At 43.2% G+C, this 20,224-nt stretch overlaps 1 protein-coding gene and 1 long non-coding RNA gene across 3 annotated transcripts in view; one reads left to right on the forward strand and one right to left on the reverse strand.

Moving 5' to 3' along the window:
• meis1b (Meis homeobox 1 b) overlaps positions 1-20,224 on the forward strand; it is a 123,250-nt gene that overhangs the window by 52,259 nt on the left and 50,767 nt on the right. The window contains exons 4-8 of one of the 2 annotated variants that reach the window (XM_088385981.1): positions 10,184-10,234; positions 18,036-18,256; positions 18,885-19,026; positions 19,145-19,195; positions 19,285-19,335. In XM_088385981.1, coding sequence (XP_088242107.1) covers positions 18,060-18,256; positions 18,885-19,026; positions 19,145-19,195; positions 19,285-19,335 — 441 coding nt within the window. In that variant the 5' untranslated portion in view covers positions 10,184-10,234; positions 18,036-18,059. Of the gene's footprint in view, positions 1-10,183; positions 10,235-16,440; positions 17,109-18,035; positions 18,257-18,884; positions 19,027-19,144; positions 19,196-19,284; positions 19,336-20,224 lie in introns of those variants that run through there. The other variant, XM_088385982.1, reaches the window with a different exon arrangement.
• LOC148392880 (uncharacterized) lies at positions 10,415-16,432 on the reverse strand. Its single transcript, XR_015860637.1, has 2 exons — positions 14,543-16,432; positions 10,415-10,898 (listed from the first exon to the last, which is right to left on the reverse strand). It is a non-coding gene; the product is annotated as an uncharacterized LOC148392880 (long non-coding RNA).

Here is a 20,224-nt window from a genome sequence, read left to right on the forward strand (position 1 = left end):
GCCCCCCTCTCCCGACTGAATTATTCACGCAAATAGCGGGCAAATAATGGAGTTCACAGAATCTTACTTACACATCAAACTATTTAAATGTTGATTTGAATTTTTGAGGCGCTCTGATGCGGTGGGTGGGGGGTGTAAGTGGGGTAGCAAGTGTGGTCTTTTTTTGCCTGGATCACATTAGTGAGGTAAATGAATAAATTCAAATTATATTTATGCTCACGTACCGGTCAGCAGAGTTCTGTAATGCAAGGATTTGACTTTCCAATCAGAAGAAACATTTCACACCGAAATCGTGTTCTATTTTCTGTTTTTTTGAAAATTCTACAAAAATAAAGTCAATTTAAGAAAATACAATTAAAATGATAAAATCTTTATTTTTTTTACTGAAATACTTACAAAATCATTTCAAATTTAAAAGACAAGAAAATATACAAAAAAAATCAATAAAGTAAAGTGACAAATAATTATTTGTATAGAATATGAAGAATAATTCAAATGAAAAATAAAACTTTTTTAATACAAGACAATGACAATTAATTTCAAATTAAAAATTGTAATTAAAAAAAATATTTTTTAGAGTTAAATAAATAAACAAAATCCATGACTGAATACAGTTGCCAGCCACTTATCTATCTAACACTATTTTCACAATTTCTTCACTTTGTTGCCTAATAGCATAAGTGCCTAAGCCAGTTTGTGTTTTTGTAAAACAAGAAAAAGCGTAACACATTCAACAGTCTCCTTTTATTGTGACCGAAGTTCAAAATATTTAACGCTACTACGCTATTAAGCTAACGACTTGAGGGTTACTCTTTCATTACTGTGTGGATTCAACCCTGACATGATAAATAAAAACCTTGACTGTCGAGGCTAGCGGCATAGCTCATAACTCACACGAGGCCTCCCTTAATGTCCAAGAGGTACGGCAGGCTAAATGTAGCCGTGGCCCTCACTTGATACCGTATCAGCAAAAGGCTGAATTAACACGCGTTGCTTACTTACCATATCGTGAATCATTTACTCCCCTCGGAGTGCGGGAAGGCCATGCAAGTTTTATGGCGGGAAAAAGAATCTGAATTCCCGGGATAGCGGCGCACGGGTGGCTCATGCATAAGTCAAGCGTGCGCGCTACATGCTAGCACTATAACCTCGCTAGGCGATTTGGCTGGCGGCGTATCAGAGTGCACCACGCAGAGAGTGAATATGTGTGGTGCGAAGAAGTAATCAAGTCAAATACTTTGTTGTGCTTAAGATGGAAGTATGTTTGCCACCTCTGGTCATACACATCAACTCACTCGTGCAGATTCGCCGGATTGCGCCAAGATCACGTCTTCTTAGATAGAACACACATACACACGTGCGCGATGAAAGCATTTGGGTATCATGTGAATCCGCCACTTTAGCTTCACGGCTGATCCCGGCTCAAATGGACAAAATCTGGAGTGAAATACTTTCCGCTTGCTTGGGCGCCACTCTCATTAAAACTCCAGTGGGCTCGTTACATCACTGAAGGATATGGAAAAATGACGCTTTTGGAAGTTTGTCTCAAAATTGAAAACGCTCCCGCTGACGCGATTACAATTCGATACCGCGCTCTGATACATTACGATATTTAACGATACAATTACGATACCGCGTAACGACATGAAGCCATCCGGACGCCACGCAGGTCACAGAAGGCACGAGGAGGCGTAAGGAGCTAAAGATCACCGGCCAAGCAGAGAGCAAGGAGGCGACAACCAATTTGACACATCGGGACGGAATTCCAGCAGCGTCTGTCACCATCAACACGTTTATCCTCCTCGACGCGTCGCTGCCGGAGACGGGCCGAGTCGTCTGTCGGATAAGAGGAGACTCAGACGAAGGATCAAAAAGCACTACTCGGGTTCCATCAGACGGCAACAATTTCAATATTTGAAAAGTGAGCATGTATGGAGCAGGCGTGTTTTGGGGGTCGGAACGTCCCCCGTCAACAAAGCACCGCGAGCCGCCTTAGCGCCGAGCGTATTCTTCCTGCGGCTTTTTTAATCTTTAATGCTAGCGTTAGCGGCGGTGTGGGAGTATCCCGCATTCTGCAGTGTTCCCAAATGCGTAGCGGGATTCGTACTTCATACAGGACGTGAATATTGTTCATGAAATACTTAGTGCCACGACATTTTCCGCCATAAAAAGAGTTTAATAGTCTGAGCTCAGTGTCAGCCAAGCGTTCATTTAGACGGGCGAAACGATCCCAAAAAACGGTTGGAGCTTTTAAACAACAGCATACAATGTGTTGGAAAAAGAAATGGAAAATATTTGTACGTTAGTATTGCAAACTACATTGGAACCATTTTGTTCCATTGGAGTAAACTGTTGACTTTAATAGTGATCTATTGTTCGTGTCTTTACGGGACGGACAGACCACCTGCTATCCCGTCAAGAGCTTTGTTGACGATTCCCAAATGTAAACACAAAGACAAATTCTGTTCTTGACCTGAGGTTGGAGGCTAACTCACTAACTTCCAGAGGTCCTCCTCCTCTTCTGGATAACATTGCTATGAGTATAACCTTTCACATATTGATTAACTGGTTAGTAAGAAAAAAAGAGCCAGTCGCATTAAGGCCTAATGATGAGCAATTTTAGGACCCGGGGGGACCCCAGCTGGTTCCGGGTCCAGACATATTGGCTCGTGATGAGCTAAAGTGAGTCCATTTGCACACAAACAATATGCATAATGGACAAATAATGGAATCTTCTAATCATTTGTTTTGGCGACGGAAGAAAATGACATGAACCCTGTGGCCTAACACTATTAGAATTTCAACTATGAAGCCCCCCTCCACCCCACCCTTCCCTTCATTTTTTTCGTCTGGAGATGGATTATTGCGATTTGCCGCCGTGACTTTTTGCTCTCTTGCCAACTCCCCGCGACATTCCCTCAGTGTGACACGTGTCTGCCAATCACTTTGATGGACAGCTGACACGGAGAGCACAAAGAGTGTCAGTGTGTGCTTGAGTGACACCTCCGTGCCAGGAGACCTTCCCCACGTCATCTCCCGAAAACGTTAGTTACGGTCAAAAAATCGTGACCACTGTATTTACAACCTGGCGAAAATACAAATGAATAATTAGCATTCACTGCCAGACCAGTTGAAATGGACCTTTGACGTCTATATCCGTCAATGGGAGTGAATGAGTTCTTATAAAATGCTTTAATAACCTGAAAGTGGTCCTTATTGATTCGTGACGATATTTAATGTGGAACATGCTAAGACTAATGGGCTATTTAAAGCATCAGGAAGCAAATACTTGTGATGTTAAAGAAGGTTTATTTGCCTTAAGCGGCCATAAAGTCCACTTTTGGGCCCTTGTGATGATGTCACGGGTGGATTTTCGCTTTGGGTAATCGCTGTGAGGCGGATGAGGCCCGCTGGGAGCCCATGAAAGTTGGAACGGGATCCTTGTGTGAGGGTGCTACCCGCCCTTCCTCCTTCTTCGTCCAGGGTGGGAGATTAACACCAGTGTCGTATTTGACTCTGTTTGCCAGAAGTGCACGCTGCTGTCACACGTTCGAACGAGCCTCGACTACACACATAAGTATACACACACACACACGAGGTGGGGTGGGGGGTTATGCCAATATAACTGATCACCAATTTTGCATGATGTAAAAAAATTATCTGACCATGCCAGTCAGATTTTTTTTTTTTTTAGTCTTTGTCTACAAATTTCTCCATTTTTGTAATTTGTGTAATTTTAAAGAAAAGCTTTTTCTCAATATTTTGGTTTTGGTTGTAGTGCTTTTTTTTTGTGTATTTCCCTCATATTATATTTGTCTTATATACATTATTTTCTAATACGCTTGCATTTTTTCCTCATATTTTCTAATACTTAATAATATTTTTAGCCGTTCAAGAAATATATATATAATATATTTTTTTTTCAGGGGATTGTTTTCCTCCTAATATATCCCTAGTATTACTACAGAAAAAAAGAAACATGACATTTAAGTAGAAACACAGACTGCTGCAGTTTGGCCAACCTCTGGACCTTTTCTGTGTGTGTGTGTGTATGTGTGTGTGAAATCTGTAGATCTGGAGAGGCTTCAGAGGAAAGTGAATGTGCATGTGTGTGTGTGTTGCAAGTATATTGCCGCAGTAGCCCGAGAGAAGCCAAACCTGGCTTGGTGCACTCAGAGAGGCCTGGCGGTGGGAAAGCTCCTCTGATATGTCCACACACACACACAATTACACACACACACATGGAGAGCCAGGAGTCAGCTGTCTCGGCCTGTTTCTCAGCTCATTAAACCAAATCCCGACGACGGGAGTGAAGAATTTCAATTAGAAGGCTGACTTTGATGTCACTCTAGCGGTGATTTTTTTTATTTTTTTTTTGCCGTGTAGCAGTTACAACACCTTTTGTGGTCTCTACTGTATGTTTACATAATTGAAGCATGACGTCGCATACGTGTAAATCTGACAAAATCTCTTTCGGGCCTTAGCCCCAACAAGTGTTTGGGGAAATTTGAGATTTTGGATTTAGGAAAACATTCTACCGTTTCAAATCTGGCCACTCAGAACTCCAAACTAGACAATCTTAGACCGGATATTTTTATATACACAAGTCCTATTAGTGTCAACTTGACCTCAGTTGCACTTTTTTTGTGAGCAGGATACATAAATAGATCATAAATCAAAGTTCATCTTGTAGATTTTGGCCAGTGGGGGAAAAAAACAACAACACTTAAGACTTTTTCAGCAACATGAAAGAGGACAGTGGTAGATGTGAAAATCATCTGTTTTCTCTCATATTTGAATCTTTTATGGGGCTCTGCGAAACATCTCGGTTGGCCTTCTCTTCTCCCGCCCGCGCATGTCACCTCTGAACTCCTCCTTTTTTTTTTGCAAAAAAAAATCAGCCGTCGTCCGATCCACTCGCATTAGGGATTTACTTGGTGGATCTTTGGAATCAAGCAAGAGGATGGATGCCCATTGTGCCCCAATCAAAGCACTTCCTCCTGGGGTAATCCCTCCATCTGAGCAGGAAGAAAGGAGGAGGGGGGGGGGGTCTCGATTCTATGATTTATGCTGTCATTATTCAACTGTTTATTCCTCTCTTGAATCAGTGTCCTGGTCTTGTTAGCTTCCCTTTTAGCGTCTTTGCTGAGTGACTGACGTGTTAGCAAAAAGACACAATAGCCGCCTTCATCAGGTTAGCTCAACGTTAGCGTACGGCGTTGCAGATAAGCCTCAGATTCGGTCGCTCTCGTCTGACAGCTATTGTGTCGTCGTTTGCCGATTATCGTCAAGTTTACGTCTTTTGTTTGTCAGTAGCGATCTCCAGATGGGAACCGGAATGACGGCACTGTCATCGCTCGATATTACCAACAAAACATTCCAGCGTGTCTGTTTACGAGCTGTCAGATTTCAAGTTAAGCCGTTCTTATCATTATGAGATGTATTTCAACCTTTTTTTTTTTCGTAGCACCTTTTATCGGAGAATTGGGTCAAGGTTACAACATAGTGTCAAATTTCTTGTGTTATGCTTGCAAATTTTATTTTGCGCTCCAAGTTAAGTGCACCTAACACAAAGTGGCTCACCTTGCTATACATTGAAGGCCTTCAAATTGAATCCCCCACTCCCGCCCGGCACGTGTGCATTATCCATACGTCGTAAAAGCTATCGATTGTTTGATGGTAACCTTTTTAAAGTTTACTTCTCAAGAGCTCGACTTAACTATCATCATTGTGGAAATGTAAGTGTCAAACTTGTTCTAACAAGATGGAAACTTTGTCCGACGCGACGGCGGCCAGTGCCTCGGTCGTAAAACCCAATTTTTTCCCTGACTGTGGCGCTCTTAATAAGTTTTGCTGTGTCTGGGCCAACGCAGATGTTGCTGTTGTGTCTTTTGGATCTCTGAGTGGCTTTTGTGTTTTGTCTCTGTGGCAGCTGCTACTTCTGGACCGCTTCGCTCACGTCCGTCCAAGTGTTAAAGTCCCCGCAGGACCAGTACACAAGACAGATGTCAACACTGGGGGAGCTGTTGACTAAAAGTCACAGCCTAAAGAAAGCCATTCATAATGTAAAACTTTTACGCGGATCTAAGTCGAATGCTAACCTCACCCGGCTAAGCTAATGATGTTAGCGACGTGCTAAAATAATGGTATGTGGGTATAAGCAAGTGCTACATTTGACAGAAATTGGACCTAAATGTTATGTTCGGAAAGTCCGCTCTAATCACACGACACTTGGCATCGGTATTTCTGTTTCCAAATCTTTGATGTTGACTTCTCGTCAGCGTCTAATATCTCTCGTCCCCACGGATCCATTGATGTGGTGTAACCCAAACTGGTGGTAGTCTGCTTGCATCAATTGAAGTCATTGAGCGCAACACGCAACCTTTACCGGCCTTGTGAGCTCCTCCAGCGCAGGAAGTCAAAATAGACGAGTGGATTAAGTAGGAGGCGGCAGCCCCAGGAGACTCATTAGAAAGGGGGAGAGCGGGATATCGGAGGACTGATCCCAGCTGGATGGACTTCCCTGCACATGTGGCCCATTGCGAACGTCTGCCGGGTCAGGGACCAACCACAAAAGAGCTAGAAGATGCAAAGATATAGTGCGAGGTAGAAAACAGGGCACTGCAGCAAAGTGGAGACTGTGGAGTGTCATCTAGCACGGCCGAATGTTTTCATGGGTAGCTTTTCTAGCTGTGGAGACTGAAAGTAACTAAAATGACATCATGACATCACGCCACATGGTCTGTCGTCGCCAACGCAGGCGGGCTTCCAATCGCAAACCACCGTAAACGTTCTGTTCAGCACGCTCGCCCAACCAGCGTGTTATTTTTCTAAGCCGACCCTACGTGGCCTGGCCTCCCGGGCCGACCTTTTCCTTCAAACCCGGATCAAATGTTAGCCCCTTTAAGGAGCAAAACAGTTTGATGTGGATGAGCAACTGCCTACGGAAGACGTTAATCTGCAATGCTGTAATGTATTTAATTTCACACCCTCTCACGGCCCTGTTTGGGATTACCCACGGGAAGGGGCCGCGGGAGCGCTTTGTGTGGTTGGGCACAAGGACATGGCAGCATTGGGAGGGGAGCCGGGGTGGGGGGGGCAGCAAAAGAATTAAGAACAACTTAAGAAAGAGAGAGGCAGCAATATATTTGTGTACACTTACAAAAATCAAGCTTAAATTTATACTCCAAATTTTGCACTTTTTTGTTGTTGTCAGTCTCCCGTGGCATGTAAAATTTGAGGATGCATGACTAGAAACCACTACATTAAACACACATGCTAACGTTACCGTAGCCTTACCGCCCACAGTCTCCACTTTGCTGCACTGATACGGTGTCTTGCCCGTACTCTCTTTCTGAAAAGAAAAAAAGTCTTTTATGATCCTTTTTAAACCTTATGAAAGAAACTGGACTTTTGGACAAGACCAGAGTTGAATTTTTAAAAAAAATATATATATATATGTAAGATGTCACGCCAACTACTGGCCTGGCATGCAAATGACAGTTTTCTGTCAAGCTCAGTATGCAGGAAATTCTTTTGTCCTTCTGTGAAACTTTCCCAAAAGGAAAAATCTGACTTTTGTTCCCTGGAAGAGAGAAGAAAAGATGAAATATATATATATGTAGTCAGTCAGACATACCAAAGGGACCGCGGGTGGAGAGGGGCAGGAAAAAAAAAGTGTTTATAGCAAAAGAAAAGAGGAAGAATGCCACTTAACAATTTGGAATGCTTGTATTCAAACGGGAGGCTGCAGCTGGAAAATCCTATTCTGGGCTCGGGGAGCGACGGATACAGTCTTTGAGATGAGCATCTATGCGGCCCAGACACGTACGCCGGGGGAGAGAGCGGCAATAATTCCCCGATGACGGCAGCGCACACTGGCTCCTTTATATCAGCCCCCGCCCCCTCCCCAACCCGCCTAATATCCAATTTACGGGCTCAGGCCCCCGGCCAGCGCGGCCCTCCAGAACGCAGCGGCCCCAACGCCAGCGTGAGATGGAATTAGGTCCAAGTTCTCTTTCTCTTGCCAAAACTTTGAGGCTTACAGAAATATGAAACTGTTTTCCTCCTTCTCAGTCCCACTTGGAAATCGCCAAAGAATAAGCAACTCGTAATGAGATTAAAAGACTTTTTTTTTTTTTTCTGCTCTAAACAACTCAAATGTTTGTGTTACTTGGAGATTTGTAAAAAAAGTGGGGCGGGATGAGAGGGGGCTTAAGGTAGAGGGCAGTGAGGAGAGTCCATCATGCTTTGATGAGTGAAGGATTTATCCCAGCCCACCCCCCCCCCTTCCCCCAAAAGTAAAAGTTAGCAAGTGTATACATGCTTAAGAGGCGTGATATCCCCACTCTGCTGATCTCCTTAGCCTCTCCTTAGCCTCCCTAAGCAACACACACACACACACACACACACACACACACACACACACACACACACACACACACACACACACACACTGGAAGCTCACCTCCAGCTCAGTGAGCCTGTTTCTGTATTTACTCATAACAAGGGCTTAGGTCAATAAGAATATTCTGTATGCTGATTTATGCTGTGACCACTCGAGGATCATGTTGCTTTTTTTTTTAATATATATAAATCTCATTGCACTCTATTTCTCGAATTGGACGCTGCAGTTAGACTCCGCAGTCTCCGCTTTGCTGCAGTGCTTTGTTTTCTTGCTGCCCTTTGTGACAACTGGACGTAAGAAATGTTTGTTTTTTGACCCCCCCCCCCCCCCCCCTCCACTTAAATATAAAGCAGAATTAGCGTTCTCCTCAATCTCCACATTGCTGTAGCAGTCCAGTTTCTCGCTGCCCTTGGTCCTGTCTGGAATATAAAATTAAAAATGTGTAACATTGGAGAAGGTGGGGTGGGGGGGGGGTTATCGGGGAGGCGTCAAAGTCTTGGGTGGAGGCGATGAGCAAAAAGGTCCTGAAGAAGAAGAGCAAGCGAAGGCCAGCCCAGTGCCATGGAAGGTTGCTGCTAATTCTTCCATATCTAAGCCTCTTTGCACAAACTCGCTTTGTCTTCCAAGTCACAGTCATTAGAGCCTAATCCTATCAAGCAGGGGCTAATCTGAGGCCATGGGGTTCAGCCCCCTCAGCGCCGCTGGCCGGCCCCTTGCACGCACATGCATTTACACACACACATCGAAAGAAGCCACCAGACGACACTCCTACAACAGTTTGTCTTGCAAAAAAAAAAATCATTGTATGAGTAACAACAAACAGTGATTCCAAGACCTAACGATGACGAGTCAGTCATGTTCATCCCAAAAGTCATTCGAACTTTTTTTTAGCTGCGCGAATCCGTTTGCGTGTGTGACGGCGGTGCATCAATTCCCCTCACATTCCGCCACACACCCTTCCGTCTCCCCGGGCCATCATCATCACTCTGGTCTTTATTTCAGCGCGGACGACGGGCCCGAGATTAGTTATTGATCAGCCGACATATAAATTATGCTCAAGTGAAAGCCAACAACACAGAGACTATGGATCGGCTATCGACCCGCTCCGATTTATCATCCCATTTCCACAGCGCCCTGCCAGGAGGGAGGTATGAAGAAACGTCGGAATAATGAGAGGAAAGGGACGTTTACGACCAAGCCTGGGTATTCTCTTTCACCTTTCAGATGTCAGAAACTGCACACCAAAAAAATAGGATGCATTGAATGCGGCGACTAGATTTAGAACCGCTACAAACAAAAGATTTACTTCCATCCATCCATTTTCTGGACCGCTTTGTCCCCACAGTAGGCGGGGGACACCCTGAACCGGTTGGCAGCCAATCGCAGGGCACACAGAGACGAACAACCATCCGCACTCGTACCTCGGGGCAATTTGAGTGCTCAATCGGCCTACCAAGCATGTTTTTGGGATGTGGGGAAAACCGGAGTGCCCGGAGAAAACATGAGGACACCATGCAAACTCCACACAGGGAGGGTCGGACGGTGGAATCGAACCCGTACCCTTTGAACTGTGAGGCGGACATGCTAACCACTGCTTCACCGTGATTTACTTCCACACGGGATTTTATTTGAGAAGAGATTATGGGCAGTTGCAGTGAAGCGGAGACTGTGGCTACCATATACTGCAGCTTCCGGAGGGAAGATGATATGCATTGTCATTTCTAACTGTGTATCCTGAATTGTCACAATAACGCAGCCATTTTATTTATCCCACAGGAGACTAAGGGCGGCAAGAAATGATGCAGAAGGAACTGATCGGCTAAAAAGGTACGTGCCGATTGAGGCAACTTCATTGATTGCCTCACTCATATGTATGGATTTCTCTACATGTATGCAAAAAAAAGTCCAAAATATTTTATTGGTATGTCAAGTAGAGGTACTAACTCAGAGATGCCATTGAGTGAAGTTACTTTATATGAAAAAAATGTGGCTAATTTTGTTGAAAAATGCAACAACTGTTGACTTTAATGAGGTTTTTCTGTCAAAAAGATGTCGCAACAATGGGTAACAGCTGGGATGAAAAACACAATTGAAATCTTTCTCCAGGTGTTCTCATTGACAACTTGTGATTTTCTTTGGCTCAAACGTTTGGCATTTCAAGGCCGGAAAGAAAACGTTGTAATTAAAGCCACGCAGGTGTGCCACCATCACAAAGGACGTCAAGATGGATGCTGTCAAACGCTAAACGACGGTCGTCATAATTAACGGAAGGACGAATCAATCGCGGGATTCGTTGACAGCGGGCGCCGCTTTTGTGAGCCGCCTCGACTCAGATGTTCTGAGCTGCGTTCGCCGACTCAATCCCTTACGCTTGGCGAGATTCCTCATTCGGATCATGTCAGCGTGACATCGTGTCACCCACGACCTCTCGGTGAACTTCGGGAGAGATAACTTCGGGGAAGGTCGCCTTTGGACGCAACATTAGGTACACCTGCACACAAGATGCAGATTTGTTATTGTTAAGATTTGCGCATTATTCCGTCAGGAATTAAAAAAAAGTGACAATTATGGATCGGAAGTTGTCATATTTAATCTCAAATACGAAAAAGTCAATCATGTAGCTAAAATAAACCAAAATATTATGAACCATACACATCTTAAAAAAAAATCCAGATAATGCCTGTTACGTCCTCCCCCAGCCTAGAAAACAAAATCATTTACACTCAGAATGTCATTCCACCTTTAGTCCCCTAGGGGCGCTCACACCTCAGTTTAAGAACGGGTGTTCTCTAGCAACCAGAAAACAACAACAAAGACTTAAGTCATAAAAAATGAAAGCAGTGACATAGTACAGCTGTAAAAAGCTGATGAATATGCCGCTACAATTTTATATTTTCATATTAGCTAAACAGTGTTCCAAAAATAAGAATAATCTGGCATTTGCTTTAAAGACCCATCTGCTGCGCAGTCAAGCAGAGGGGCTTTAAATATGAAATTATTACTCGGCTTTGGAAAATTACTAATCTTTCCCTCAACTAAAAATAGTCACTTGCTCAGCAATAAAAACTGAAGTTTTTGGGAGTCTTTTTGCTGTTTAAAGTTTAATGTTGGGTGTATTATGAGTGGGAATTACTTGGCTGTCATCGCTAAAGGTATCACGATACGGCCGTCGTGCGATAATTGGTGTAGTGGGAATACGTCATCTGTGAAATGAAAGAATGTAGAGTAACAATACGATATCATGATATTTTTCCAATTATATCAATCGTATCACGATACGGCGATAATTGATGTGTATCAAGGAAATCTACATTCCTGCCTTATGATATCATGATAATTGCCAGTGATACCAATGACATCATGATAGAGCAATTGTATGATTTTGGAATTTTTATATTAGAAGAAAAAAAGTCAGGGTTGATCATGACATTGCAAATAGTCCAATTTGATTGCAATATTATTTTGCCTCATCTTGTCTCCCAAAGATCTTCTATTGGTGAACTCAAATGGACTTTTTTTTTAAAGTCCTCCAGGCTTTTGCCACTCACACCCGTCGCCATGAAAAGATGAATCTTCACACCTCCCTCCGCTTCCTCCCCCTCTTCTTGACTCACCCTCTCTCCTCACGTCCTTCCTCACTTTTCTTTCTCACATCTCTCCATCGCTCCCTCCCTATGAGGTGCTGATCAATTCACAGCCTCCCTGCGAGGTGTGACCACCCCTCACCCGTGCACCTCGTCTATCCTCACCCTCAACACTTTTTGGGGAGGGGGGGGGGGCAAGAGATGATCGTCGTGTGAGTCCATTAGCACACCTGAGACAAAAGCTGCAGCATGGCAAATGTTCAACGGGGGTGGGAGGGAGATGGGTGAGGTCGATTCAGCAGTCTGCTATGACCCGATCGGTCTTGGCCACAATGTGAGAATGGATTTTATTGTGATACCCAAAAGGACTGGCGCAACTCGGCTTCCAATGATACCACTGAGAACATACATTTGCATTACGATTGATTGAAAATATATTACGATTCACTCCATTTACGATGCGATGTGATACAGGGATAATTTGTTCCGATTACGATTCATTCGAGTATATGTTCCAAAGTGAGATAATTCACTCCAAATAGATTACAGTGCCTTATTTTAAATACGTGATAATACGTGACAGCATTGTTCAAGCCAATTAAGAATCGCATCGGTAAGATGTGTCACGATGCTGTTCAGAACTGCAAAAACAGCTTGCTCTTAATGTCTCATCGCAAATAACACCTCACATATTTAACACCAAGGAAGGGGGAAAAAAAGTTCACACCATGGCGACTACCTGTTTTAGTTAGTCTGTAATCTATAAATCAAAAGTGTGCGTGTGTAGCAAAGCAGATGTGAGTCCCTTAAAGGTGTGTGCGTGCATGTGTGCGTAGGTGTGATGCACTGCTGTCTTTGCACTCCTTTATCATCAATGACGCCACACCTCGCGACGTGTTTGACGGGTTGCGTGTGTAATTCGCAATTCATTTGGAAATAGGAATTCAGAAATTAAAGCATAATAACTGAATGCTTCACGAAATGTTTTTTTTTTTCCTTCCTCGCCATGCCAGATTAGCAAATTAACTTCATGGAGACGACTGGCATTTGAAATGAAAAGACAAACACACACACAAGGTGCGCCGTTAAGACTTTTTTTTATTTGTACTAAAGATCAGAGGACAAACAAAGTTGATTGACATGAGCCAGGCACGTTATTATGGACATCCGCACCCTGTAAAAATATCCAATACAGAAATGACGCCTTTATTGTTCACTATGCAATGACAAGGTTTTACTAGTCTAGTCCAATGTGATATTAAATTCTGTATATTATGTTTTATTTCCTCATGAGTCAGGTTAAGCGTCTTTGATTCCCTCAAAAGCCATCATCTAAATGTAAGTTATTATTATTATTATTATTATTATCATTCCTGGCCTTTAATTACTGTTGGTGACTAAATATTTAGGGACAGCTTTCAGTTTGACGCAGTTCAATTTTACACTCATGTTTTTAAGGAATCACATTATACATATAAGGAGAAAAAAACTGTAAATGGTCCTTTTCCACATCTACTTTTTCTTGATTTTATTTTTGATATACATTAGTGTCCTGCCTATCTTTTTAATGAATACAACTATCAAGACTGAGCTATGTTTGACTGTTCGGGAGTACCTAATATTGTGGTTGTGTGGGCCAGATATTTACAGTGGGATTGTTTGCGTTGTGCCTGTCATTTCCAATTTGTGCGCTAGGAGGCGCACACGATTAAGTCTTCGTGTGTATAAGAAGCGAAAGGAGACTCGCACTCAACCCTTCAGAAGGAAGCCAACCAGGCGTTATTAAAATGCAACTTGTAATTATTTAAAACACAAAATTGAAATGGTGGGATCACTGTCATTAAACCAAACGTAATACTTCTATTATTATTTTTCACCTAAAAACTCACATTATATAATATTAAAAGGTTGATCAATGGAAGTCAATTAAAAACAAAACACTACGTTGAAAAAAAATGCGAAATTATACATTTACATTTAATTAACTGGCATTTTGACTTGATGTATTCTATTTTGGCTTGATTTAACTTAGTCTCAATATAAAACAAACCGAACATGAGATGGAAAAGTCAATATTTCGTTCATTTTATTTTACTTAATTTAATACTGAGCTAAATGCTGACAACTTTTTGAGGGTGCGGCTGCATGTTTGCAGATCACAAAGCGTTTCTCCGTCAGGCGACCATGCAAACATCTTTGAAAGTCATTTACTTTGATTATTCTGCAAATAAAACAACCTCCCCTAAAAAAAAATTTAAAAAAAAAGACGCAACACATTTGTGACTTTTTGTCCGTCAAACTGATTTGCTGTCATATCGAAGCCCCCCCCTAAACGAGGCTGGAGAAAGTGGAGCTTGGCGTTTATATAGACGCTAATTGAAGCCATCTAATGACTTTAAAATGCCTCTGGCGTTACTTAACTGAATGACCAGCTCCTCATAGGACCCCCTTTTGTGCTAAACTTTCACTACAAACACACTCAAAGTACATCTCAACAAGTTAGTTATACTTAATATTCTTTAGAAAAATCCCAAATATGAATCATACTCACCAATTTCGAACTAATGTGGATGTGCGTAAAAGTCCGTGCGTCCTGTTCGGCTCCGAGGAGCGGACTGAAGGAAGGTAAAGAAGAGCCCTCGCACGCCTCTTCCCCGCGTCTCGTCGCCCCCAGCCCGGCCTTCTCATAGCCGTAGTCCCCGCTGAATGCGATGGACGACTTCCAGCCACCACAGAAACAGTCTGGAACTTACGCACCCGCCCCCACATTAATATTAGCATAATTATCAAGATCAATAAATACATATATCGTCTAAGCCTTGCGGTGACGTCATGCAGTGCACTATTTAAAAGTCCATATCGTTTGGTATGCAGGAAAGACATTTATTGAACTTTGCACCTCATACTCATATTATACAATATAAATGATGCATGATACTGGCAAATATGACGTCACTAACTAGTCATCACAGGTATTGCAATTTGCACACTTCATTACCTGAACATTTACTAATTTATATAGAGTATATTAATGAATTTGATGGCAATTGTGATCACTAGTCAAAGTCCTATCTTGATACCGAAATCACTTATTGCATTTTACCACTTTATATTAATTATATACTAGAAAATGTGCTGATGCCACTAGTGGAATTTACATGCAGAAATCACATGTATTTGACTAAATACATATACTGTACCCAAAAATATGACGTCACTGTAGCCTTATCGCAAAATTTCACCTGCATAAATACAAAGGAAATATTGGCGTTATTGGTTGGTGCTATATTTTTGATTTATTTTATTTTGCGTGATTTCCAATTTATAATGAATACCATCATAAATAGACCTATTTATATAAAAATTACATGTATTCCACGGCTTAAAACACGAGGAATTGTGATGACGTCACTTTTAAGTCCTCGATTTTGCATCATAACATGGACTTGTGTGCTGTCGTGTTTCCACATGAGAATAACTTAATTCTTGCTGCAAGAAAATGTGCAGTGCAACTTAGTGATCGAGTATTCTAGAATCATTTAAAGACACGAGACAAAGAAGTATTTGTGTAAATGTACTGAGTTTAATTAAATTACATTATGCATGCCATTTAATTGAAGGAGTTGCGTTTAAAGCATGAATTTGCCTGGCACCGTTCTTTTTTAATGATGCATTTATTGTTATTCACCTTTTCCCCAATCAAACTGACCATAAAGAAGCGCCACAATGTTGTAAATAAACTGAAAGTGCGGCCTGACAATAATGATGATCATGTGCTTGCTTTTGCACCTTTTCGCCAATGTGGCCTCGGACCAATCAATCAATTATTCCGGGATCGATCGATGGAGACGGCCAATCAGAACACCTCCCTCCAACAGCCCCCTTCAGGAGCCCACTGCCATTGGCCAGAGCGCCGGCCGAATGGACTGACCCATTCGGCTCACTGGCAGGGGTAGGGATGATGGAGACACTTGGCAAACTACTTCTCATTTGTGATTTAACATCAAATTAAGCCAACTCGGTCATCTATCCACACTCCATGTACTCATTCGTTATTTTTACACGCCGCTAAACCTGACACGGAAACGCGAAAGAAAACTTAGAATAAAAGTGAATGCGAGCCACCGAAACAGACTGGACAAGACCGGTAAGGTGGCAAGAACGCCACTTTTGCATCGGTTATAAAACAAATAATTGACAACAATAGAGCAATATTTTGTGTTATTTGGCAGCGTTGACTTTCAGCGATTAATTCGGCGTCTTTTGCGATAGCATATAAGGCGAGGTTCTGGTAGTTTGGAACCTAAACGAGCTCACCGCGGAGCACTAAAATGGCGAGTTTTTTCAATGGACTCTGGTTTTTCGCGCACCCCCTCCATTCTTCAAGTACGCGTGCCCCACTTGCAGCGGTCAGTCGCGACCTGTTTATGGCCAGCACTACTTCCGGGTTCGAGCACACTCGTCCTCTTATCTCCATATATACACGCCACACGGCTCCTTTAAGAAAAGCCCCGAGCCAGAATGATGAGCCCTCCTCCTCTTCCCCCACCTTCTCCTCCTCCTCCTTCTCCTCTTGAGCTCTTCCACACGTCTTTGCATAAGTAATTCAAGCCGCGGGAGAGCGGGCAGCCAGCAGCCGCCGAACCCAGGGAGATACGCTTCATTCCCGGCTGCGAGTAGGAGCGCCGAGCCGGTGTTCATTCCAGCGGACCAAAGCAAGGGGAGGAATCCGCGCAAACAACGCCGGACACCCGGGGGAGCTGACAAACGAGCCATGAGAACCACCGGGTGTCTTCCAAGGCTTTGAATTTATTTTTTTATTTTTGGGGGTGGGGGGGACTCGGAGCGAGAAGGAGAGCCGAGGATCGACTCTCCACGGCCGGGTTCAACTTGGCAGGCACCGTGGTGACTGGCTGGAGGGGGAAAAAGCCCCAAAACAACAAACCCAAAGGATTTTCTCTCCAGTTTTTTTATGTTTTCTCTTTGTAAATGTAACCCCCCTCCTCGCAATTTTTGTTTGGATTTGCTAATTTGCCGTGCAAGGCTGGCTTCCGAGCGGATTTAAGTGGGATTCGAATCACGAACTGCGGGCAGTGAAGAGGCTTATGGCTCAAAGGGTACGTACGACCAAAGCAAGCAACCAAACACGCGTGGACTTGAGAAAAAAGTTACTTTTGGTGTCTTTTTTTTTTGGGACACCCACATTACGCACGGACAAGCTGGTTTTGTATTGCACCGACCCTTCCACTCGCACACATCTCCACACACTTCTTTCGTGGACGTGTTTTTGCAGATGACTTGTGACAGCACTGCGTGGATTTTCTGGGTGACAAATCTCAAACATTTGTCTCGTGACTTGAGATATCCACCCCCCCAAACACAAACACGCATTTTCTCCCTGTTAATAAAATTCCCTCAAATATATGATTAAAAAGTCATACCGACGACAAATATGATTTGATTTGCACATTGTGCGCAAAAATCTGTCACGCTGACTTGTTTTTACATCCCATCGCCCGGAGACTTGCTGCCGTTGTTTATAAATAACTTCTCAATCCACATCGGAAGACTTTTAGTTTGAAGACTTCACAGCAAAGCAGCACGTTGTTTTATGCAAAGATCGTTTTGCATAAAAAAACATAAAAAATAATCTGCGGCTAGGGTGTTTACTTATTGCACAATTTTAAGATTTGAAGCCTTAGGGAAAACGATATGCTTATTTAATTGTAATAATTCAACGAGTCCCTTTTTACGTTGCTGCAAACTACGTATAACAAAGTTGAAATTTAAGATTAATCCATTGCATTTTTTAATCACTCCTAAACGCAACAGTCATTTTGTTTCAATTCTATCACTTGACCTGTCAGCCGCTTCGGCTTTCTGCTTTTCTTGCTTTAAAATGCTCAAAAAGTTGTCATAATTTGCACAATCCCTCCAGTTTAAAATTGAGGTTAAACACTGAATAATAATTGCATTTTTGTGAGTATAATAGTGCGGCTCTCGCGGGTGTAACCAGTGCACGTGTGTGTGTCGTTCCGGTGCAGTACGAAGACTTGCCCCACTACGGGATGGACGGGGTGGGAATCCCGACCACCATGTACGGAGACCCGCACGGCGCGCGCTCCATGCAGGCCGTGCACCTCAACCACGGGCCCCAGCTGCACTCGCACCAGTACCCCCACACGGCGCACACCAACACCATGCCCCCCAGCATGGGCTCGTCGGTCAACGACGCGCTCAAGAGGGACAAGGACGCCATATACGGGTACGATGTGGGGAGGGGGCGGCTTCCGATCGTTTCTGCGTGGTGCTCGGCTCGCCTTCCCCGGGGACAGCGAGTGCTTGCCAGGCTAGACTCGCTGAGACCAAGGTCGATCTCCGTGCATATTTTTGTAAACTCGACTGACTCTACGTGATTATTTTTTTCTTAATATACACTTTTACGTGTTGTAATAAAAGTTAATTGCATTCTTAACTGTGGGAGTTAGCTAATAATTTTAGCCTTTTAAGCAAGTGGAAATAATGACACTCTATTAGTAATTTAATTAATCGTAGCTCATTAAAAATGAAATAAGCGTCACGTTCAGACTGGTGCTGTATGTTCATTCAGATTTTATGGCTTTTTACAATTTGCATAAAATGTATTTTTGTTACATAAAGTTAGACAGTTCAGACTATACGTGCCCACAACGTGCAGAATTGTCTTGCACTTTGCAGACTATGCATGCATGCATCCCTGCAGGGACGAATCCCTGCAAAACTAAAACAATATATTTAAAAAAAAAAAAAGAAGAAGAAGCATGGCCAAATGCAGCCTGCAGTTGTCTTGACCCAGCGTTGACATTTGCCACCGTCTGCTTATACTCTGTAAATGTGTGTGTGTTGCCATGTAGGCACCCCCTCTTCCCGCTGCTTGCACTGATTTTCGAGAAATGTGAATTAGCGACGTGCACCCCCAGAGAGCCCGGTGTGGCGGGAGGGGACGTGTGCTCGTCCGAGTCCTTCAACGAGGACATCGCCGTGTTTGCCAAACAGGTCAGCGAGCAGCCAAAAAGCACTTAAAAAAAATCAACTTTGACAAAAATTAATGGAGGGACTGAATGGCAATGTTGACTGCTCTGACATGATTATCACATGGTTCCTTGGTTTTTAGATTCGTGCAGAAAAACCTTTATTTTCATCAAATCCAGAATTGGATAATTTGGTAAGTCACTGAAACATTTGTGAGATGTGCATGTCATTGAAGAAGAAGAAAAAAAAAGCTTGATTTGTGTCATTTTTCCCTTTGTGCAGATGATTCAAGCCATTCAGGTGTTACGGTTTCATCTGCTGGAGCTGGAAAAGGTAAGAAAAGAAATGGATAACATCTCTTGTTCCTAATTTGCATAAATATATATTTGCTCGTCGCTTATAATTAGCGTTCAAATCAATCACGCCACGTTTTGTTTTTCAACTTTATCCTCCCCGCGCATGTTAATGAGTGTTGCCAGACCAGTTCTGACCCATTTCTGTTCGTGCTTTGCCTTCGTCGTTATTGTGAGGAGAACATGGAAGGGGGTGGGGGGGATCCAAAAGTGCACGAAATGCGAGCGTCACGCAGGGGTGGCTACTGGTGGGATTTTTAACACGCGTGTTGAGTGCGTCGTGGCCCGTGTGAGCCCTCGTGTCACTGCCAATTTTCAGGGATATCTCCATCCTGGAGGGAGGGGGGGGGTAGAAGTATAGTCATCTTGAAACCGACCGCCCTGGCCGCCTCATTAGGTCCACCTGCATGCATCAAAGACCCCAGAAACAGAACATTCTTGCACATTAGACCCACTTTTGGATTTTTCTTGTGTGTGTGCTTAATTATTTGACCAGTGATTGGTATCACTTCTAAGAATTAAAAAGTGTTGGTTGAGTGTAATCTTTGTCTATTGTGTTAGAAAGTTTGTTTGCGTAATTGCTTGTGGCTTGTTTTATGGTGTGTGTGTGTGTGTGTGTGGTTTGGAGGGCTGTTCCTAATAATTTGGCTGGCACACTTTGGGAAGTTTTTGCGCCACGGATTTTGACCGGTGATTGGTTTGATTGTTCTGAAATTTGAAAGCATTTGTGCCGGAGATAATCCATTCTCCATTTTGTGTGTGGTATGCATTTTTATGAAGCGATTTTTACGCAGCGCCGTTGTTTTGTAATGTGTGGTGGTTCAGGGCTGTTCCTAATATTTCGGCTTAGAGGAGGAAGGTAAAATGTG

Source organism: Syngnathus floridae, chromosome 9, assembly GCF_059516105.1.
Source record: "Syngnathus floridae isolate MCC-2025c chromosome 9, RoL_Sflo_1.0, whole genome shotgun sequence".
Taxonomy (NCBI): Eukaryota; Metazoa; Chordata; class Actinopteri; order Syngnathiformes; family Syngnathidae; genus Syngnathus; species Syngnathus floridae.